At 39.4% G+C, this 19875-nt stretch overlaps 1 protein-coding gene across 1 annotated transcript in view; it reads right to left on the bottom strand.

The window, feature by feature from the left end:
• Nucleotides 1–2889: 2889 nt before the first annotated feature.
• LOC121369711 (receptor-type tyrosine-protein phosphatase T-like) overlaps nt 2890–19875 on the bottom strand; it is a 44020-nt gene continuing 27034 nt past the window's right edge. The window contains exons 8-14 of the mRNA XM_041494763.1: nt 17259–17321; nt 16773–16854; nt 15970–16060; nt 15653–15729; nt 4161–4295; nt 3546–3671; nt 2890–3102 (exon numbers count right to left, since the gene is read on the bottom strand). Of these exons, the coding sequence (XP_041350697.1) occupies nt 2890–3102; nt 3546–3671; nt 4161–4295; nt 15653–15729; nt 15970–16060; nt 16773–16854; nt 17259–17321 (787 nt within the window). The remainder of the gene's footprint in view (nt 3103–3545; nt 3672–4160; nt 4296–15652; nt 15730–15969; nt 16061–16772; nt 16855–17258; nt 17322–19875) is intronic.

The raw sequence follows: 19875 nt of genomic DNA, 5'->3' as shown, positions 1-19875 counted from the left end.
CGCGTCAGTGAGATGTAACAGAAAACGTACTGATTTACGGCCATGGTCGTACTTTTATTATCACCTAATCGGTTGCGTTCAGTTCTCCACTGATTGGCCTTAGGCTGGTTAGAGATGCTTAGATGATTTTAAACGTAATCATTTCCAATGAGTTCCATATGTGCACCCGCCTTAATACTGATGATTTGCTGACGTGGCGTCATGTTTCGACTCCCAAAACATGGAAGATCCCTAGTACCCCTAAACTGTCGAGAACATCTCCGCAGATATTGCATAGTGTTCTGATATATATATATATATATATGTTGTGTGTGTGTGTGTGTGTGTGTGTGTGTATGAGAGAGAGAGAGAGAGAGAGATGGAGAGAGAGAGAGAGAGAAGAGAGAGACGAAGATGAGAGAGAGAGAAGAGCCAATCAGAGATTGATTTGTCAGAATTTGCAACTATAAACTGTTGAATCGTTTTCTCAGCACTTTCTTGATTGTCGAAATTTGTGTTTCTAAGTAAAAATGTTTTGTAGTTTAGGCTGAAATAGGCAGATAGAAATTGACTACGTTAGCTGTCATATATTGAAGATTGGCCTAAGAAATGTTCAGAATTCTCAATAGGATGGCCACAGACACATACTGGATTGTCTAAGATAAAATGTGTAAATTTATGTCCGTTAAGGTTGCTAATACGTAGAAGAAAACGACAGTGTAATATTTCAGATCACCTCTCACACGTGTAAAAATATGATGGAATGTTTATTTTATTTGCATTTAAATGTTTTTTAAAGCAACTTATGGATAAAACATTTCTAGTATTGATTGGTACTTTGTTCTTAGCACTAAAATCGCTTTATAAACAGGGCCCAGACAATTATATAGTGGTTTGTTTACATCTTAATGCAGACTTAATACAAGATTATTGCTATATCGTACAATGAATCAAATACATCAATTGGACCGGTAAAACGAAAAAACACAAAGAGCAAATTTTAAGATCATATTTTATAAAATCAGGGGATCTAGACGTTTTTTGTCATAGGCATCTGTGTAGTAATCATGTGTGAAACATGTATACCATGTTCAGCATTCTGGATGCACGCGAAACGATCAATATGTTAACTGTTATAGTACCCGCAATTATGGATAAGTGCGACTGAACTACTTTGTGCCTACTGTGATGGGCAGTTGATATGTGACTATTTACAATACCTCCACTGATGGGAAGTTGATATTTAACTATTCATAGTTATTCCGCTATGGGTAAGTGATATCTAACTATTTACAGTAACTGCAGTGATTGGCATGTGATATATAACTCTTTAAAGCACACCCAGTGATGGGTAGTTGGTATTTAAGTATTTGCAGTGCCTGCAGTGATGGACAGGCGATATTTAACTATTTATACATTGACTTGCAGTAATATGTAGGTGCAGCGATGTGGAGACGAGATTCTACTACCTTCAGTAGGTGCAGCGATGTGGAGACGAGATTCTGCTACCTTCAGTAGGTGCTGCGATGTGGAGACGAGATTCTACTACCTTCAGTAGGTGCAGCGATGTGGAAACGAGAAAGATTCTACTACCTTCAGTAGGTGCAGCGATGTGGAGACGAGAGAGATTTTACTACCTTCAGTAGGTGCAGCGATGTGGAGACGAGAGAGATTCTACTACCTTCAGTAGGTGCAGCGATATATATGTGATATATAACTCTTTAAAGCACACCCAGTGATGGGTAGTTGGTATTTAACTATTTGCAGTGCCTGCAGTGATGGACAGGCGATATTTAACTATTTATACATTAACTTGCAGTAATATGGAGACGAGATTCTACTACCTTCAGTAGGTGCAGTGATGTGGAGACGAGATTCTACTACCTTCAGTAGGTGCAGCGATGTGGAGACGAGATTCTACTACCTTCAGTAGGTGCAGCGATGTGGAAACGAGAAAGATTCTACTACCTTCAGTAGGTGCAGCGATGTGGAGACGAGAGAGATTTTACTACCTTCAGTAGGTGCAGCGATGTGGAGACGAGAGAGATTCTACTACCTTCAGTAGGTGCAGCGATATATATGTGATATATAACTCTTTAAAGCACACCCAGTGATGGGTAGTTGGTATTTAACTATTTGCAGTGCCTGCAGTGATGGACAGGCGATATTTAACTATTTATACATTAACTTGCAGTAATATGGAGACGAGATTCTACTACCTTCAGTAGGTGCAGTGATGTGGAGACGAGATTCTACTACCTTCAGTAGGTGCAGCGATGTGGAGACGAGATTCTACTACCTTCAGTAGGTGCTGCGATGTGGAGACGAGATTCTACTACCTTCAGTAGGTGCAGTGATGTGGAGACGAGATTCTACTACCTTCAGTAGGTGCAGTGATATGGAGAGGATATATTTGCTTTCAGTATCTGCAGTGATTGGAGGGCGGGGGGGGGGGAGGGGGTAATATTTAACTGTTTATACAGTACATGCAATAATGTGGAGACACGATGCAACTACGTTTAGTAGGAGGAGAAACTTATTGTCAGTATCTGTAATGATTGGGGGAGGTAAGAGATATTTATCTTTAGTACCTGCAACAATTGGGGGAGGTAAGAGATATTTATTTTCAGTACCTGCAATGATTGGGGGAGGTGGGCGATATTTACTTTCAGTACCTGCAATGATTGGGGGAGGGTGGGGTATTTACTTTCAGTACCTGCAATGATTGGGGGAGGTGGAGATATTTACTTTCAGTACCTACAATGATTGGGGAGGGCGGGGTATTTACTTTCAGTACCTGCAATGATTGGGGGAGGTGGGAGCTATCTATTTTTAGTACCTGCATGATTGGAGGAGGGGGAGTATTTACTTTCAGTACCTGCAATGATTGAGGGAGGGTAGATTTTACTTTCAGTACCTGCAATGCACAACCGTTGGACCAGAATCACCTGTTGGGCGCGCTCGTCTGACGTCACAGATGAAATTTACAACATCAGTGGGAGTGAGGTTGGCGTCATAGTCTCTCCAGTCATGCATGAAGAAATGCTTCACGGTTCGTTCACTTGTTCCCTTTTCATTTTTAATATAAAACATGATAATACTTAAATGGATGTATTGTTCATCCTTGTAATTAATAAAATGTAGGAAAATAAACACCAGAAAAATTGTTCTTGAATAATTACTGTTTAATTCACTCAACAGCCATTTCTCTCAGTTTATTAAATTATGGTTGTATATATACATCACACCCTTCGACCAAATGATTAGATCCAATTACATAAAAATACAATGACACGTATTAATAACAAGAAATATTTAATTATATTTGTACTTGCAATATTTCCTTTAAGGTAATTTGCATCATCACTGATATACTAAGTAACAGCGCACATTACCAAAGTTGTGGTTTGGAATCCATGTTGGTGGATTTATATACAGATGCCCGCGTGCGCAGACACACATACACACACACACACACACACACACACACACACACACGCGCGCGCGCACACACACACATTTCACTATGTGTTGCTGTCAATATAACACTAATACCATGTCCTTACCAAACAGACTTTGAAGGTCTTCAATGTAGATGTGTTGAATGTTTTCTTATCTTTCAAGGTAATCATAATGTCTCCATACTGAGTTGTAACATGCAGGTCTTCAGGCCAATACAGAGCACATTTGGGCTACAATAACATTTAGTATATCATTATATAAATATCATGATTAATAAAATTATTGATACCTTAAATTAAGGCGTTTATAGGGATTAGTTAATAATTTCATAAAACTAAATACATTTTCAATCCAAAAAGCACTTTAATCATTAACCCATTGGTACACAAACAATATTTTGCTGTCATATTTTAATTCGTGGTTCCAACTGACATATTTGTGGGTGTTTTGAAATAATCGCGTTTGAAAATTCAGTTCTATTGTATTTGAAATTTGTAATACTGATTATACATCACAGTAAATGCTCCTCTCCTTCAGAGACCCAGTGAAACAATAGAACCATATAATTTTCATCTCGTGAACTGTCTATGTATATTATGCAATGGGATCATCAGGGATTTTACAGGTGTTTTTTAATAATATTTTGATTCAGAAAGAAGAAATGCCAAAAAGGATCAAAATAAGTATTCGCATTGATTCCCAAAACGTAACTAGCATACCTTCATTCCCTCTTTGACTCCAGTGAGCATAACGATAATTGGCACATTTTTTCCCCAAATCATCCTCCAGAAATCGTTGATTGTCGAATCTTGTGGGCCCTGTGTAGCAATGTACTCCCTGGGCGAGTTGTAACCCTGAATAGTAATATATGTTGTTTTGACTCACGTGACTTTACTTTATAACTTTATGTTATATAGTTGTCATGGTGGATATATGACATATGAAATGCAGAAAGAAAAGCTGACCAAAAATACAATAAAAATAGCAATTCTTCTACAAAATATTTAATTACTTCAACTGTCTTCTCAGATATTCAAATAAACTTTCGAAATCTTTTACCATTCTGTCTTGAATAATATCAGGAGAAGAGTTGCAGACAAAGAAATAAAGTTTTGTGTTGGTTCTTTGTTTTTCTTATATAAGATTTTGTACACGATTTTGTACACGAATCTTCACTCAGAATTTCGGAGAATTTGCTAGCAGAGATACTAGTATGTATCTACGAGCAATTATACGTGTAACCGTGTACTATTATCCTGTTCAATTATTTAGACCCAAAGTTTTTTGCAAATGTTACGTTTATTTCCTATTCGATATTTGTTTTCTTTGCATTTACATGAAAACAAACCCAAACCCCGACAGGTTTTATATACAAATCATCATATAAAATGCACGAAGTTGACTTAATTCCACTTTTTAAAAATCTCTGTGTCTTTTGAATGCACGTTATTTCTCCTATAAATAACTAAGGTCATTTGCATATCAAAAGCATCATTCTATAGTGCGTTTCAAACTAATGTTCGGTTCTATCGTCCTATCCGCACAAATCGTAGTATGACCTATATTTAAGAAAATATCTGTAAACATGAAGCAGGCGCGGATTCAGGTGGGGAGTTCAAGTGACAAAACCTCAGTTTGAAAAAAAAATATGCATCAAATATTATAATTATATTGTGGAATACACAAGCGCGCTCGCTGAAGGGAGAGACAGACAGACAGACAGACAGACAGAAAGAGAGAGAGAGAGAGAGAGAGAGAGAGAGAGAGAGAGAGAGAGAGAGAGAGAGAGAGAGAGAGAGAGAGAGAGAGAGAGAGAGACGTCATTTATGTAACGACGCACTCAACATATTTTAATCTATGGTTATATGGAGAGAGAGAGAGAAGAATATGGTATGCATGCGATTGGTGGAGGTGTGACCCTCTGCACAACCCCAACAGTAGTATAAGGGCCTGTATGGCGTCATGACCTTGGCCTTGGTATGAGTCATAGGTGTGTCGTTATAGTCTGACCTTGGCCGTGACCTTGGTGTACTTGGCAGGTGTGCGACCTTGGTGTGAGTCATAGTGGTGTGGTCTACTAGGGTGAACGCTCGCCCGTGTCCCTGACCGACTTAGGTTGGTACTGATGTCCTTGGACTGGCCCTGACCGATTTGTTTAGCATTGACCGACTTAGAAGGCAGTGTCTGGTATACCTGGGCAAGTGTGCGACCTTGGTGTAAGTCATAGCCTTGACGTACTTGGTGTGTGACTCATCGCCTAGCCTTGACAGGGATGGTGTAGGATCCCAAATTGCTACTAATGGGAAAGTGCAGCGGGTTTCCTCTCTAAAACTGTCAGAAGTATGTTTCACATCCAATAGCCGATGATTAATAAATCGAGATGCTCTAGTGGTGTCGTTAACCTACCACTTCTAAGGACTGCCCGACGCGAGGTAGTGTATTTAATTTTAGCGCGCTGGATGATGAATGGTTATCACTGTTTACATCCGGCAAGTGATGGTATCTTGTGTTGTCAGTCTCTAAATAAAATACTCTACGGAACTTCTAGAAGTTACGTTCTCAAAGTCTGGCAGAAAGACGAAATGATTGAAATAGGTGAAAAAACAGAATTCTCGTTCTACTCTATCTGATAGCGCATTCACAAGATTATTATGAACTGACCTATTTCGTCGCTTCATCCCGCGAGCGCGCACACACCCACACATATATATGGTTTAAATGACAGATTTTGCCAACGTCACGGTAGCTCAGTCGTTAGCGTTGTCGACTTTAGCGTGAAAGGTACGTCGTTCGTATTTCATGTGGTAGAATTTTTTTTTCTTTCTATTATTATTTTTTAAATTAGTTTATTTATTTATTTATTTATTTGTTTTTATTTTATTTATTTATTTATTTATTTATTTATTTGTTTGTTTATTTATTTATTATGTTCAAGCAGAACCCAATACAAGCATCCTCTAATAACCCTGTGTGGACGGGACGTAGCTCAGTGTTCCCTTGGTGTGCGGTAGGTCTGGGATCGATCCCCGTCGGTGGGCCCATTGGGCTATATCCAGCCAGTGCTCCACAACTGCACAACGACCGTGGTATGTGCTATCCTGCCTGTGGGAAGCGCAACTAAAAGATCCCTTGCTGCTAATCGGAAGAGTAGCCCATGTAGTGGCGATAGCGGGGTTCCTCTCAAAATCGCGCGCTTAAAAATGAAAATACCAGAAAAATATTTTCATTAGGTTGTTTGCCCTGATATCTGTGTGGCCCTTAACCATATGTCTGACGCCATATAACCGTAAATAAAATGTGTTGAGTGCGTCGTTAAATAAAACATTTCTTTCTTTCCTCAATCAATAAATGTGTGGTCCTTAACCATATCTCCGTATAACCGTAAATAAAATGTGTTGAGTAAATAAAACATTTCCTTCCTCGTAAAATAAAGATTAATTGAATACAAATATTTATTTTTAGTATTTTGTTTTAGTCATAGGGAAAGAAAGACATATTTGTCTCGAAGAAAGGAATGTTTGTTAAGAAGAAAGACATATGCGTTAAGGAGAAGAAAGGAATATTTGTTAAGGAGAAGAAAGGGATGTTTGTTAAGGGAAGAAAGGAATGTGTGTGTGTGTGTGTGTGTGTGTGTGTGTGTGAAACATCCCCAACCCACTGCTTTGAAGAAAGAACGCGTGACTGCAACTCAACCCTCCAACCTAACCTATGATCTTTTAACTGCATTTTAAACACAAGTATTTCCCTAGAGTACAAGCCTTTTTACAGGGCTTTTGTGGTCGATCTAGGATCGATCCCCGTCGGTGTCCCATTAAGCTATAGCCAACCAGTGTATTATGTCTGGTATATCAACGGTCGTGGTACGTTCTGTCTTGTACACACAGCTCTTGCTACTATAAAGTAGCGGTAGAAATATCCAATCACAAATCTAGACATAGAGTAAAAAACACAAAAAACAAACGCAATGGTTTGGTTTTTCATTTGTTTATTTCTAAATTACAATCACTGGTCTCTCTAGAGACAACTACACATGAAATGGACACACATTGGGTTACATCGAGAGGCCTTAATGGCGACATGTGAATAATATGAGTGTTCATTTCTCTTCATCATCGTCGTCCTCCTCATCGTCGGTATCGTCGTCGTCTTGTTCATCCAAATATTCGCCGATCCATGAACGATACTGATTTAATTTAGAACGAATCTGTGGTCTCACATCTTTGTCTGGATTCACAAACTGTAAAATGTTCCTGGTGTTGGGACCTTTGTCAAAGTAATGCATATATGTCAGAAAGCGAGAGTACGTGTCTTTAAATCACTTCCATTGCAATGTCTTCATGTTTCTTTCAATGGCATCTTGGGACATGTTTTTTTCTTCGTAGCGTTTCCTTTTGCTTTGGAGATAGTCACGATTGATGTCGAATTCACGTTCCACCATGAGACGAATGCCTTCGTTTTCCAGGTCGGGCGACGGCTCTCCATTTCCCTTTTCGCACGTTTTCACGTGTCGCTGCAAGTCTTTTCCGTGTTTAAAGACCAGACCACACGTATCGCAAGACTGCATCCTCTTGACTTTTTTCAGATAGGGTTCTACCTCATCATCTTCTTCTTCGTCGTCACTTTCGTAGGCGGGTATGCCTGGAAGTTTTCTCTTGAATGCGCCCCTTTGCATGATTTACACGTAGAGCTCTTTCTTCGACAGTGGTTGCACGTCTTCTGAGACATTCGCCGTTACGCTCGTGCTTTTATACCATTCGGACGGCCCCGTCTCTAAACCATTAGGCCGAAGACGCCAATGTTCGAGTGTGGTCGGTTTCAAGTCCACCAAGAGATGTCCGTAGGGCCTGTGGGTAGCTTCCTCTGACTGATGCATGAAATGACTAGTGTTTTCCGGATACATCTGCCGTGCCAAAGTCAGAACTTGCTGCTTGTCGATGGGGTTGTTGAACAGCGCTAGATAATGGCAGTTTCTTCTTTGTGTCGGGTCCTTGCTGTGATACAGGTTCTGGTTGATAGTGATGACGGATAAGTTTCTGTGATGACTTCCTTCTGTGAACAGGTCGGTGATCCTTGGGTCTTTATTAGCCATACAAATCAGGTCGTCCAACACGATGAGATTTCTGACTCTGGGATCCAAATAACGATCCTTTTCCAAATTCTCAGGTATACCTTGAACAAATTTCACTCGAGCAACCTTTTTGATCATATCATAGAGGGGTTGCCATCGTTTGTAGAGCCAGGTGATGCGCTGGGGAGGCGGCTGGATTTTACCATCTCTCAACAATTTGTATACCAAAAATGTCTTTCCACACGACGTGGGTCCCGACACGATCATGGTGAAGGGATGTAGCAATCTTAGGGGATGCTGCTGCTGCTGTGGTGGTTGTGGTGGTGGTGGCTGCTGCTGTGGTGGTGGTGGTGGTGGTGGTAGACCTTTAGCATGTTTTTGTTGAAAATGTCTTAACATGGCGTCTCTCCTCGAGAATGTGAAACCACATTCTGAACATGTGCTCTGCATGACGACTCTAAATGAAATGACGATATCTGACCCACATAGTTCCTTTTATAGCTTATTTAGAAATGCTTCTGCAGTTTCGGGGCTTTCCAACCCGTACCACTTTGTTGTTGTTGTTGTTGTTTCCGTTTCAGATCGGCTTTGGCTTGCTCTACCACTTGTTGTGTTGGGGAGACCATGACGACTTTGGGTGTCGAGGACTTGTTCTGTTCCTCTTTTTCTTTTTTCCACGTGCGATCGTAGAGTTCTAGACATCGATCCACACTGTACATGATCTGACTTTCCCCACCACGTTGAATTTCGAAGTGAGGTTGAAGTTTGCCTTGTGCCTGCAGTTTATAGAAACAGGTTCACTTATCCACGTCTGGTACATATAACTTGTACTGGTCTGACATGTTGCTCCTCTGAAAGTTCTACCTCAAATGACGAGTTTTCCAAAACTATTTTACTTATATACCTTATGACGCATAAAGATATGGTACAGGAATGTTTGAATGTGTGTAATACGTATGACCAGTGTCCCTCCTCAGAGGCACAAATCTCATCGTGCGAGCTCCCAAAAAACATCGTTACCAAAATATTACCCTTTACCAGTGTCACTACCATAGGGACACGTCCAGAGACACACTCATGGACGCAGGACATACATAAGGAAGCAAAACCTGTTATTCACGGTTTAATACAGAACATATAACATGAAAACATAGCACACAAGTGTCTAAAACATTTAATGTCTATCGCCACTACATGGGCTACTCTTCCGATTAGCAGCAAGGGATCTTTTATTTGCAGGATAGCACATACCACGGTCGTTGTCCAGTTGTGGAGCACTGGCTGGATATAGCCCAATGGGCCCACCGACGGGGATCGATCCCAGACCTACCGCACATCAAGGGAACACTGAGCTACGTCCCGTCCACACAGGGTTATTAGAGGATGCTTGTATTGGGTTCTGCTTGAACATAATAAATAAATAAACAAACAAATAAATAAATAAATAAATAAATAAATAAATAAAATAAAAACAAATAAATAAGTAAATAAATAAATAAACTAATTAAAAAAATAATAATAGAAAGAAAAAAAAATTCTACCACATGAAATACGAACGACGTACCTTTCACGCTAAATTCGACAACGCTAACGACTGAGCTACCGTGACGTTGGCAAAATCTGTCATTTAAACCATATATATGTGTGGGTGTGTGTGGTGCGCTCGCGGGATGAAGCGACGAAATAGGTCAGTTCATAATAATCTTGTGAATGCGCTATCAGATAGTGTAGAACGAGAATTCCTTCTTTCACCTATTTCAATCATTTCGTCTTTCTGCCAGACTTTGAGAACGTAACTTCTAGAAGTTCCGTAGAGTATTTTATTTAGAGACTGACAACACAAGATACCATCACTTGCCGGATGTAAACAGTGATAACCATTCATCATTCAGCGCGCTAAAATTAAATACACTACCTCGCGTCGGGCAGTCCTTAGAAGTGGTAGGTTAACGACACCACTAGAGCATCTCGGTTTATTAATCATCGGCTATTGGATGTGAAACATACTTCTGACAGTTTTAGAGAGGAAACTCGCTGCACTTTCCCATTAGTAGCAATTTGGGATCCTACACCATCCCTGTCAAGGCTAGGCGATGAGTCACACACCAAGTACGTCAAGGCTATGACTTACACCAAGGTCGCACACCTGCCCAGGTATACCAGACACTGCCTTCTAAGTCGGCCAATGCTAAACAAATCGGTCAGGGCCAGTCCAAGAACATCGGTACCAACCTAAGTCGGTCAGGGACACGGGCGAGCGTTCACCCTAGTAGACCACACCACTATGACTCACACCAAGGTCGCACACCTGCCAAGTACACCAAGGTCATGGCCAAGGTCAGACTATAACGACACACCTATGACTCATACCAAGGTAAAGGTCATGACGCCATACAGGCCCTTATACTACTCCCAACCCCACTTAAGGCTTCTTTTGTATATGGAGCGGGACGTAGCTCAGAGGTAAAGCGTTCGCTCATGGTAGGTCGACTGATCGATCCCACATGGTGGACCCATTGGGTTGTGTCTAGTTCCAGCCTGTGCACCACGACTGATGTATAAAGGCTGTGGTAGGTGCTATCCTGTCTATGGGATGGTGCATATAAAACGTCCCTTATTGCTTATCAAAATTGCTTATCGGAAACAGTGGCCCATGTGGCGGTAGCGAGTTTCTTTCTCACTGTCATAATGCTCCTTAACCGTTTTGTCTGACGCCACATAAACGTATATCAAATGCGTTGAGTGTGTCGTTAAATAAACATTTCTCTCGTATGTATGTGTAGTCTATATGCATTTCTAGTCGATTAGTTTATAGGTTATTAGGTTGTTTGATAGTGAATGATATGGAAATAAATTGTTTTTGGTGTTAAAGAGTTCATGCATACATTAAAGTAATACTCCTGATGGGTATGGAGAAATAACTTAATCAGTCGACGAACTCATTTCTTCATCACTATCTTCGTTAAGGGGGACTATCACAGGGGGTATTTTATTTCTTATAAAACTATTTTGTTTTCTAAAATCTTCTTCGATCTTTATTACATGTTTAACTGCGTCAGAGAAGTGTGTAGGTGTGACAGAGTTCAATGCATGTGCAAGTTCTCTCCGCACCGTGGTCATTTTACCATCATTATGACGAGCTATATGCCCTTTGACTTGACTCCAGATCAGTTCTATCGGATTGAGTTCAGAATGTCTTGGCGGCAGTCTTAGACACAAGTGCCCATGGCATTCAGCAATATCATCAGTAACAAACTGCTTTGCACATTTGATACTTTTCACAAGTTCATAAAGAACTGGCTTTGTCATGTTACTCTCAAAAGGTATATTTTTGTTCTGAATTTCTTCCTTTTTAGCGTTTAGTGCAGTACATCGTGTAATCTCAGTTAATTAGTTGTGGTAGCTTGCGTTATCTATGACGATAATAGAAGGTTCTGGTAGAGAAGGCATAAGTTGTTCTTCAAACCATTTGATGAAATTGTCATGATTCATCTCACCATGATAGTCTCCGTCTGTATTTTTAGCCTCAAAGATCAATTCACACCCATCTATCAATCCATATTTATCACAGCCAGCATGACAAATAATAAGTCTTTTTCCCTTCCCAGTCACCGAACAGAGTTTAGGAACTCGATCAGCAGCGTCTGATTTCGGCAGGTGATTGGCGGTACTTGTGCCCGGGTGGATATCTGTCCAGTGGTGGGATGTTGTGTGGTTGACATTCACCCAGGTCTCATCTTGATACACTATTAAATACCCTGTTCTCGTAAACTGGATATTTCATGGAGATAGGACAGTCTCCTGTCTGATATATTGGCGTCCTCAAAAATCACTTTTCCGGTTGTAGACATATGTTGGTATTTAAAATCAAGGTCATGGAGTGTTCTTCGTAAAGTTGATATGGATATGTTGATTCCACATTCCTCCCTTAAAGCCACGTTAATCTTATGTAATGTAGGTAATTCGCCCTCTTAATAAAATCTGTATACTCGTCGTCTAATAACATCTTTATCAAATAAATCGATGAGTTTTCGGTCGCGTTTTTTAACAGTGATTTCTGTGCTTGGATTCGTAGAGCTTAGATTTTTCACAGTTCTTTTTACTGTTGAAACCGAAACTTTAAGTGCAGCGGAAACTCGATCGACAATTCGTTAAGAAGCATACCTAGGTCTACCGCGCTGATATTCATCTTCAAAATAATCGAAAACGTTCTTAATACACGATTTTATATCAACTGAAGTGTTTTTCGATTTACCCATATTTTTCCTCAAATAACAATAACAAGAATGTCGACTAATACATTTTCATTGAATTTATATACCCTACCTAACTTGTATTTTACGTGGTTTACACATTGCTACAATAGCACGTGCAGTCATAGATCGAAATAATGATGTTATTAACCCAAGCAATGCTATCGTATTTTGAACATTCAGGGCTGTGTCTGCTGAGAAAAGGATGAAAAAGTGGTTGAAACCCATACGAGTCCGAACAATAGCCCTTTGGTTTTTCGCATTACAAATGTAAAACACCCCACCCCCCAAACCCCAGCCCCTAGCACCACCCTAAATACTATATATATATATATATATATATACGTATGAGTTCCCAATTTAGAGGCAAATTAAATAACATTTTTATTATTATTTGATGTTGGTGGCCTTTGACATTTTATCCCCCCCCCCCCACCCCCCCCCCCCCCCCCCCCCCCCCCCCCACCCCCCCCCCCCACCCCCCCCCCCCCCCCCCCCCCGGTCTTCTGGGTCCGGCACTGCATTAAATTTATTTATAAATTTGGAAAGCACATTCCTGCGGTGTGGTGAGGTGATTTGTGTTTATTACTGTGCTACACCTCAGTTTGTCGTGTTAGGTTAGGTATGGTATGCTAATATATAATTGATATAATACAATAAAAAATACATAATACATTAGCTAAATTTATTAAATATAATGCACCTCAAGAAAGGGTTACATGTTCTGTTTGTTTACATCTATGTTTAACGGAAAGATTAGACAATGCTGTTACACACTGCAAAACAATGATAACCTTGATTTAGTGAAACAAGCTATAATGGCCTTCACGTAGCCTCAGATCCCAATGTTTTGATATGCAAATGACCGTAGTTATTTATAGGCGAAATAACGTGCATTCAAAAGACACAGAGATTTTTAAAAAGTGGAATTAAGTCAACTATGATGATTTGTATATAAAACCTGTCGGGGTTTGGGTTTGTTTTCATGTAAATGTAAAGAAAACAAATATCGAATAGGAAATAAACGTAACATTTGCAAAAAACTTTGGGTCTAAATAATTGAACAGGATAATAGTAAACGTTCATGCTCTGATCATTTGACGACTATTCACTAGGATGAATTTCTAAATGTTACTTAGAAAATCTAACATCATCAATAGACATTAGGACAACCAAGAACACACTGGATTTATAGAAATTAATTTTCTACGTAAGAAACTGTAAGATTTAACAAGAACATCAATACATTCGTTTTAAGAGGGCTGTGTACATTTTAAACAATCGATACCTGATTTATGGGTTGGTTTTTTGTTTTCAGTACCTGTGGAGTGTATTTAAAAGCGTAATGGCACTGTCATATGTTCAAATACGGTATTTTCAGTGCAATAACAGGTAAATGAGGGTATTAGCCCATGCGCCCACAGTGGCGTAGCGGAGAGTGGGGGGGGGGGGGGGGGGGGCACGGGGATCATGGCTCCCCCAATCAACCCTTTTTTTACTGTATTAAATTTGTCTAAAACCATCCACTTTTTAAAAAAACCCCATAAAGTTAAATCTCGACGTTTCGTCTGTACAATACAGACTTTTTCAAGAGTATGAGGGGAAACAAAAAACTCACAGGTATAAACGGTGTAGTGTAACAAGTGTGCTTGGCTAAAAGTCAAGTATAATTAACCAGTCAATAAAAACAGAGGTATCAGACCATAAGCTAAGGTTAAAACAAAAGTCCAATCCAGCAGAGAGTGGTTTATCGGCCACTCGGATCATATGCATTCAGTTATTTTGGACACACACAGTTCAAACGATGCATCCAAATAGATTCAGCAAAATTATGTTTGGCTTGGTCCTGGACAACAAAAGGGAGTGACCTGGAATATTAAAGTGGTGGTGGTGGTGGTGGTGGGGGGGGGGGGGGTTACACGTGGGGCTTTAGCTGTCTTATTATATGTGTATTTAATATTATGTCTGTGCCCTGAAAGTCTTGTGCTAAAACTGTTGATAGTTTGTCCAACATACTGAACCACAAAATAAGGGTATGTTTGATGTAGAATGTTTTAGCGTCTCTGTTTTTATTGTAGAATTAGTAGTCATCGTTTCACAGGATTTACACCAATGTCTACCACAGGGTTTACATCCTCACTTTTCTGGGCATGTATCTATGAATCTGAGTTTATTCATTTTCAAAATGTTGCCAACTGTTGCACTTCTTCTTTGAGCAATAATAACTCTGTTTGTTCTACAACCTTGGACATTCTGTAGCTTGTTTTAAGGATATTGTCGTCTTGGGCTAGTTGTCGTATATGAGGCTGGCGAGGACCATAGGTACTGACCCACGGGATGATGTCACAGTTAACATCTCTATGATCATGTGTCAGAAGTTAATTTCTAGATCTAATTTGGGTTTTTCAAACATTTTCAAAATTATGTTTCATTTGCAACGACAACTCTGTAAGTAACTGCAAAATTGGACACGATGTTTCTCAGCCCATTCCGCCTTGCTACAAATACGACGTATCCTGGTAGCTCCACTGAAGGAAATAGAGTTGAAAACATGACAGGGTGACGACTAGTAGGTGGGGTGTATCTGTGTCAAGCTGTTTCTTTAGTTTAAGTTTCCAGTCTAAAATCATGCATACATACATACATACATAGTGTGGGTGAACCCCCCTCCCAATATGGGTTGCCCCTTCCACCCAATATGGGTTGCCCCTCTTCCCCCAATATGGGTTGCTCTCCCAATATAAAATCCTGGCTACGCCAGTGTGCACCCACCCACCTGTTCCACTTCCTCTTGTTTGTTTTGTTTTCATTTATGATGGGCTATAGTTAGTTTATGTACATATTAAGGTCATCATTGGTAGGTGGTTTAAATTTCCAATGTTCAACTCACAGGAATAAAATTGGCGTTGATATAATCAGAATTGTCATCCTCATCTATTGGCAGCAGCTTCACAAGGCTATGGTCATCTACAAAAACAGAATAATAAGCATTTACATTATACCACGTGATAACTTTATTGCTATAATTAGCACTAAATTATTATTCGTGTCTTCTAAATGCATCGGCACAGCAGTAACAACATTATATCTGATGTTGCGTTATAAAATTCAACTCTAGCGATTTACAGTATTTATTGCTGTTATTATGGTAGCATTATAATATTCAATTTATTACATTTATCTATGTTATGCAATAAATATATATACATGCTAAAATGTTGACGTATCTATTCTTCACACGGTTAGGTTCTAAACTGGATATTTCATGTGATCTTTTGGGACTGTTTTCTTGAAGTTCCTATAAAAGAAATAAAACAACAATAATATTAGGACAAAATAAATAACTTTGTAGCAAAAAAAAAAAAAAACCCAACAAAAAAACCCCAACTTACAGCTTAGAAAAAACATCAAATATAAGTTGCTTTATATGTCATTTATGTTATTTAAAAATTGTTGTATATTGTGTGTGCTAGTTTTGCTGACAATTAAGTTACGGTTTGTCCTTAGAAATCTATAAACATTTCAAATAATAAAGACAACGTTTGTACAATATGAGGAATTTCTGGTATGTACCAAGCATCAATAGTTATATATCTTACATTTTCAATAAAACGATACTGTTATGTTTGGCCCAAGACCGAATTATACTATAATATAGATACTATCGTTTACTACCACATGAAAACTAATTGGTTAGTATTTCAATGACTATTCATAGAAAAAAGGTCAGCTGGAAATGGCTTACCCTTGGGTTTTATCAGATTGCAATGTACATGGGCGAACCTAGAAAGTATTGTTGTGAGGAGATCAAAAGGCAAACGAGCACATGGGCCAACATGGAGCACATGGAGCACTAGTGAAAATTGTAAACAAACTTTTCAAATACGGGCACTGTGATTGTTTTAGAGGAGTCCGCACGCTTGGATACACCCTTGATGGATTGTAGAGTACGAGTTGTGGTTATTGGAAATGGGTTTATTGTATACCAGTTGCTTTGTTACAAAACATACCTTGTATTCTCTTGCAAACAACAGATTCGAATCTCGATGCAGTTCTTGCAATCTGCTGCTAAAGTTTGTCATCTTAATTGGTCTGTAAATAAACCATTTTAGACATTGGAACGAAAACAAAAAATATAATAATTCATGAAAAGATGTGAAAAATAAAACATTACTAACAAAAGTGATATTTTTAATTGCCTGATGCTATTTTATTTTACAGTCAAAATAAAATAAGTTAGGAGGAGAAACAAACAAATGCTTAAATAAATTAATTAAAAGCTTAAATAAAAATGCTTTAAAAATGCATAAATAAATGTACAAGTGCATAAATAAAATAAATAAATAAATGAATATATTGTTGAAACTCACATAATCAGTAAATCATTAAAATCATTATATACTGAAACGTTGCACAAGGTCTGATGCAGTGATTATATCCACATATAAATTATCTTCATGGTTTAACATTATTGAACACAATTAATCTGAACCTACCTAATGAGGTCAATTGCATCCTCGGCCTCAGATTCTTCATCATCCCCAGTTTCCTTCAGATTCCTAACATAAAATCAGTAAATATGTTTAACAGAGTCGAACAGCACAATACCTTTAAAGTAGAGTATTAAAACAGCATAACATGTTTAATATGCAATGTTCATAGTAAAATATCACAGCATGTTTACCATACAGTGAAAGGGCATAACATGCTTAATATGCAGCCAGACAATATAAGGTATAATATAAAGCGCAATGGTATATCATATTTCATTTGCAGCCAGACAGCAAAACCTGTATATATGCAGTTATACAACATTTTTGAGTAATTAGACAACATATACAATGAGGCTGTATAACATGTTAAATATACAGTAAATCTGAGCGACAAAACAGTCATCTGCGATCAAGACCATATCTCTGCACAATGCAGAGTCGAATGGTCATTTGGCGAAATAGTGGATGATTCCATGTGCCTCGTCTAATGTATAAAGATGCAGTAAGACGAGTTTACTTTAGATTCCTAGCATAAGTCAGCAAACATGCATATTATACAGTGAAGCACTATTGTATATATGTAAAATGTTTTATTTGCATTCAGATCTTCATTAACGAATACTGTATAATAAATATCTGTATAACAATACCTTTCAAATATCTTAATATAACGTAGCTTTACAGGTGTGTGTGTATGTGTGTGTGTGTGTGTGTGTGTGTGTGTGTGTGTATTACATGGCCATAATCTCACATATAGACAAATTTGGATGTATCCAGATTATTTTACCGATCATTGTATTAACATTTTACATACTGTTTTATATTAGTTACCGTTTTACCTAGGAAAGTTACTGCTACATTAACTGTATTTTCTACTTAATAAATTAAAGTTTAATACCTGTACCGCCGCCTATAGTACCAAATCCCTAAGACCAATAGACCAGCAAGCACAATTCCACAGAGTGAACCAACAACAGGACCGACTACGCTAGATTTTGTTACTGAAAACAATCGCAAATTATGTGTTCAAATTCATGACATCACATGTTTGGTGTGTGTGTGTGTGTGTGTGTGTGTGTGTGTGTGTGTGTGTGTGTATACATACAATAATAATAACAGAATACTGAATGACAATATGGCTGTAAACTATAAAATGGACCTTACATGGACGTATCATTGTTATAGCCTTAGTTTGCCATGACTCGGAGTTCACGCCTTCAGATGACTGAACGTTACTCTTTGTCCTTTGGTTTAACGACGTCGTGGAGCGATTGCCGTGACAGCATCTGAAAATCAGCTCAGCTTTTTAGCTGGGTAAGGTTTCCCTTTTCTGCACAAAATGGTCAACTTTTCTTCAAAACGCATGTTCCATTGCCCAAAGTTGCACTTGAAAGTGTTGGGACACATTTATGATGTTTTTCAGTTTAAGTTGTATTTGGTACCCTTTCGTTTTAACTCTCACATTTGTTTGGACAGTTCTGTTTAGTGTTCACACTTCATACTTCATGTGGCTGAAGGACTTATGTGGTTATTATATCTCTGCTTGAAGATTCCCTCACACAAGACAATGCAGATTTAAAAAAAAAAATTAGTAAGATTTCACATTAGCCTCATATACTAGTGAGTTTGCTAGACACTTTCTATGGAATGAAAGAGTAACGTTTAGTTATCTTATGAACGCCCGAAGGCGTGAAATTGAAGTATATATATACTCTTCCAAAAAAGAAACGCAAAAGGGTACAAATGGGTTATAACTCCGATTTTATGTTTCCTACCGGTTCATGCTTTGTGAATATAAGGTCACTGCATGTCCCAAACACATTCCCACGGTTACATTCGATAAAACGCAGCTACTGTCCAATAAAGTTCCAAAATGTGAATATTCGCAAAAACGCAGCCACGTGCAAACCATGTCACCACTGCACGTGCGTTGTCTGCACGTGCAACATGAACACCGACAGTATAAAAGTGCAGGGTGTTCGCTTGCCTGGCCTCTGTATCTGGCCGACAGTTGACAATCCAGGACATGCCACGTCTCAGTGAACCGCAGAGAAACAATGCCATCGGCCGACTAGACGCAGGCGAATCCAGAACGGCCGTTGCCAGGGCATTCCATGTGTCCCCAAGCACCATCTCCAGACTGTGGGACCGTTACCAGCAACTTGGATCAACACGTGACCTCCCTAGATCCGGTCGACCACGGGTCACTACCCCCGGGCAGGACCGCTACATCCGGGTACGCCACCTTCGGGAACGATTGACTACTGCCACCTCCACAGCCGCAGCAATACCAGGTTTGCGCAGGATATCCGACCAGACCGTACGGAACCGCCTACGTGAGGTAGGAATTCGTGCCAGACGTCTAGTTCGAGGTGTCATCTTAACACCACAACACCGTCGACTCCGACTGCAGTGGTGCCAGATTCATCGACAATGGCCTCAACTGCGATGGAGACAGGTGTGGTTCAGTGACGAGTCCCGATTTCTGCTCCGACGTCATGATGGAAGATGTCGCCTGTATAGGCGTCGTGGTGAACGTTATGCGGCAAACTGCGTGCAGGAAGTGGACAGATTCGGCGGGGGTAGTGTCATGGTGTGGGCAGCCATCTCACACACTGGC

The sequence above is a fragment of the Gigantopelta aegis genome, chromosome 4, assembly GCF_016097555.1.
Source record: "Gigantopelta aegis isolate Gae_Host chromosome 4, Gae_host_genome, whole genome shotgun sequence".
Lineage (NCBI taxonomy): Eukaryota > Metazoa > Mollusca > Gastropoda > Neomphalida > Peltospiridae > Gigantopelta > Gigantopelta aegis.
Note: the sequence above shows the minus strand (reverse complement) of the source record. Positions and strands in the feature narration are given on the sequence as shown.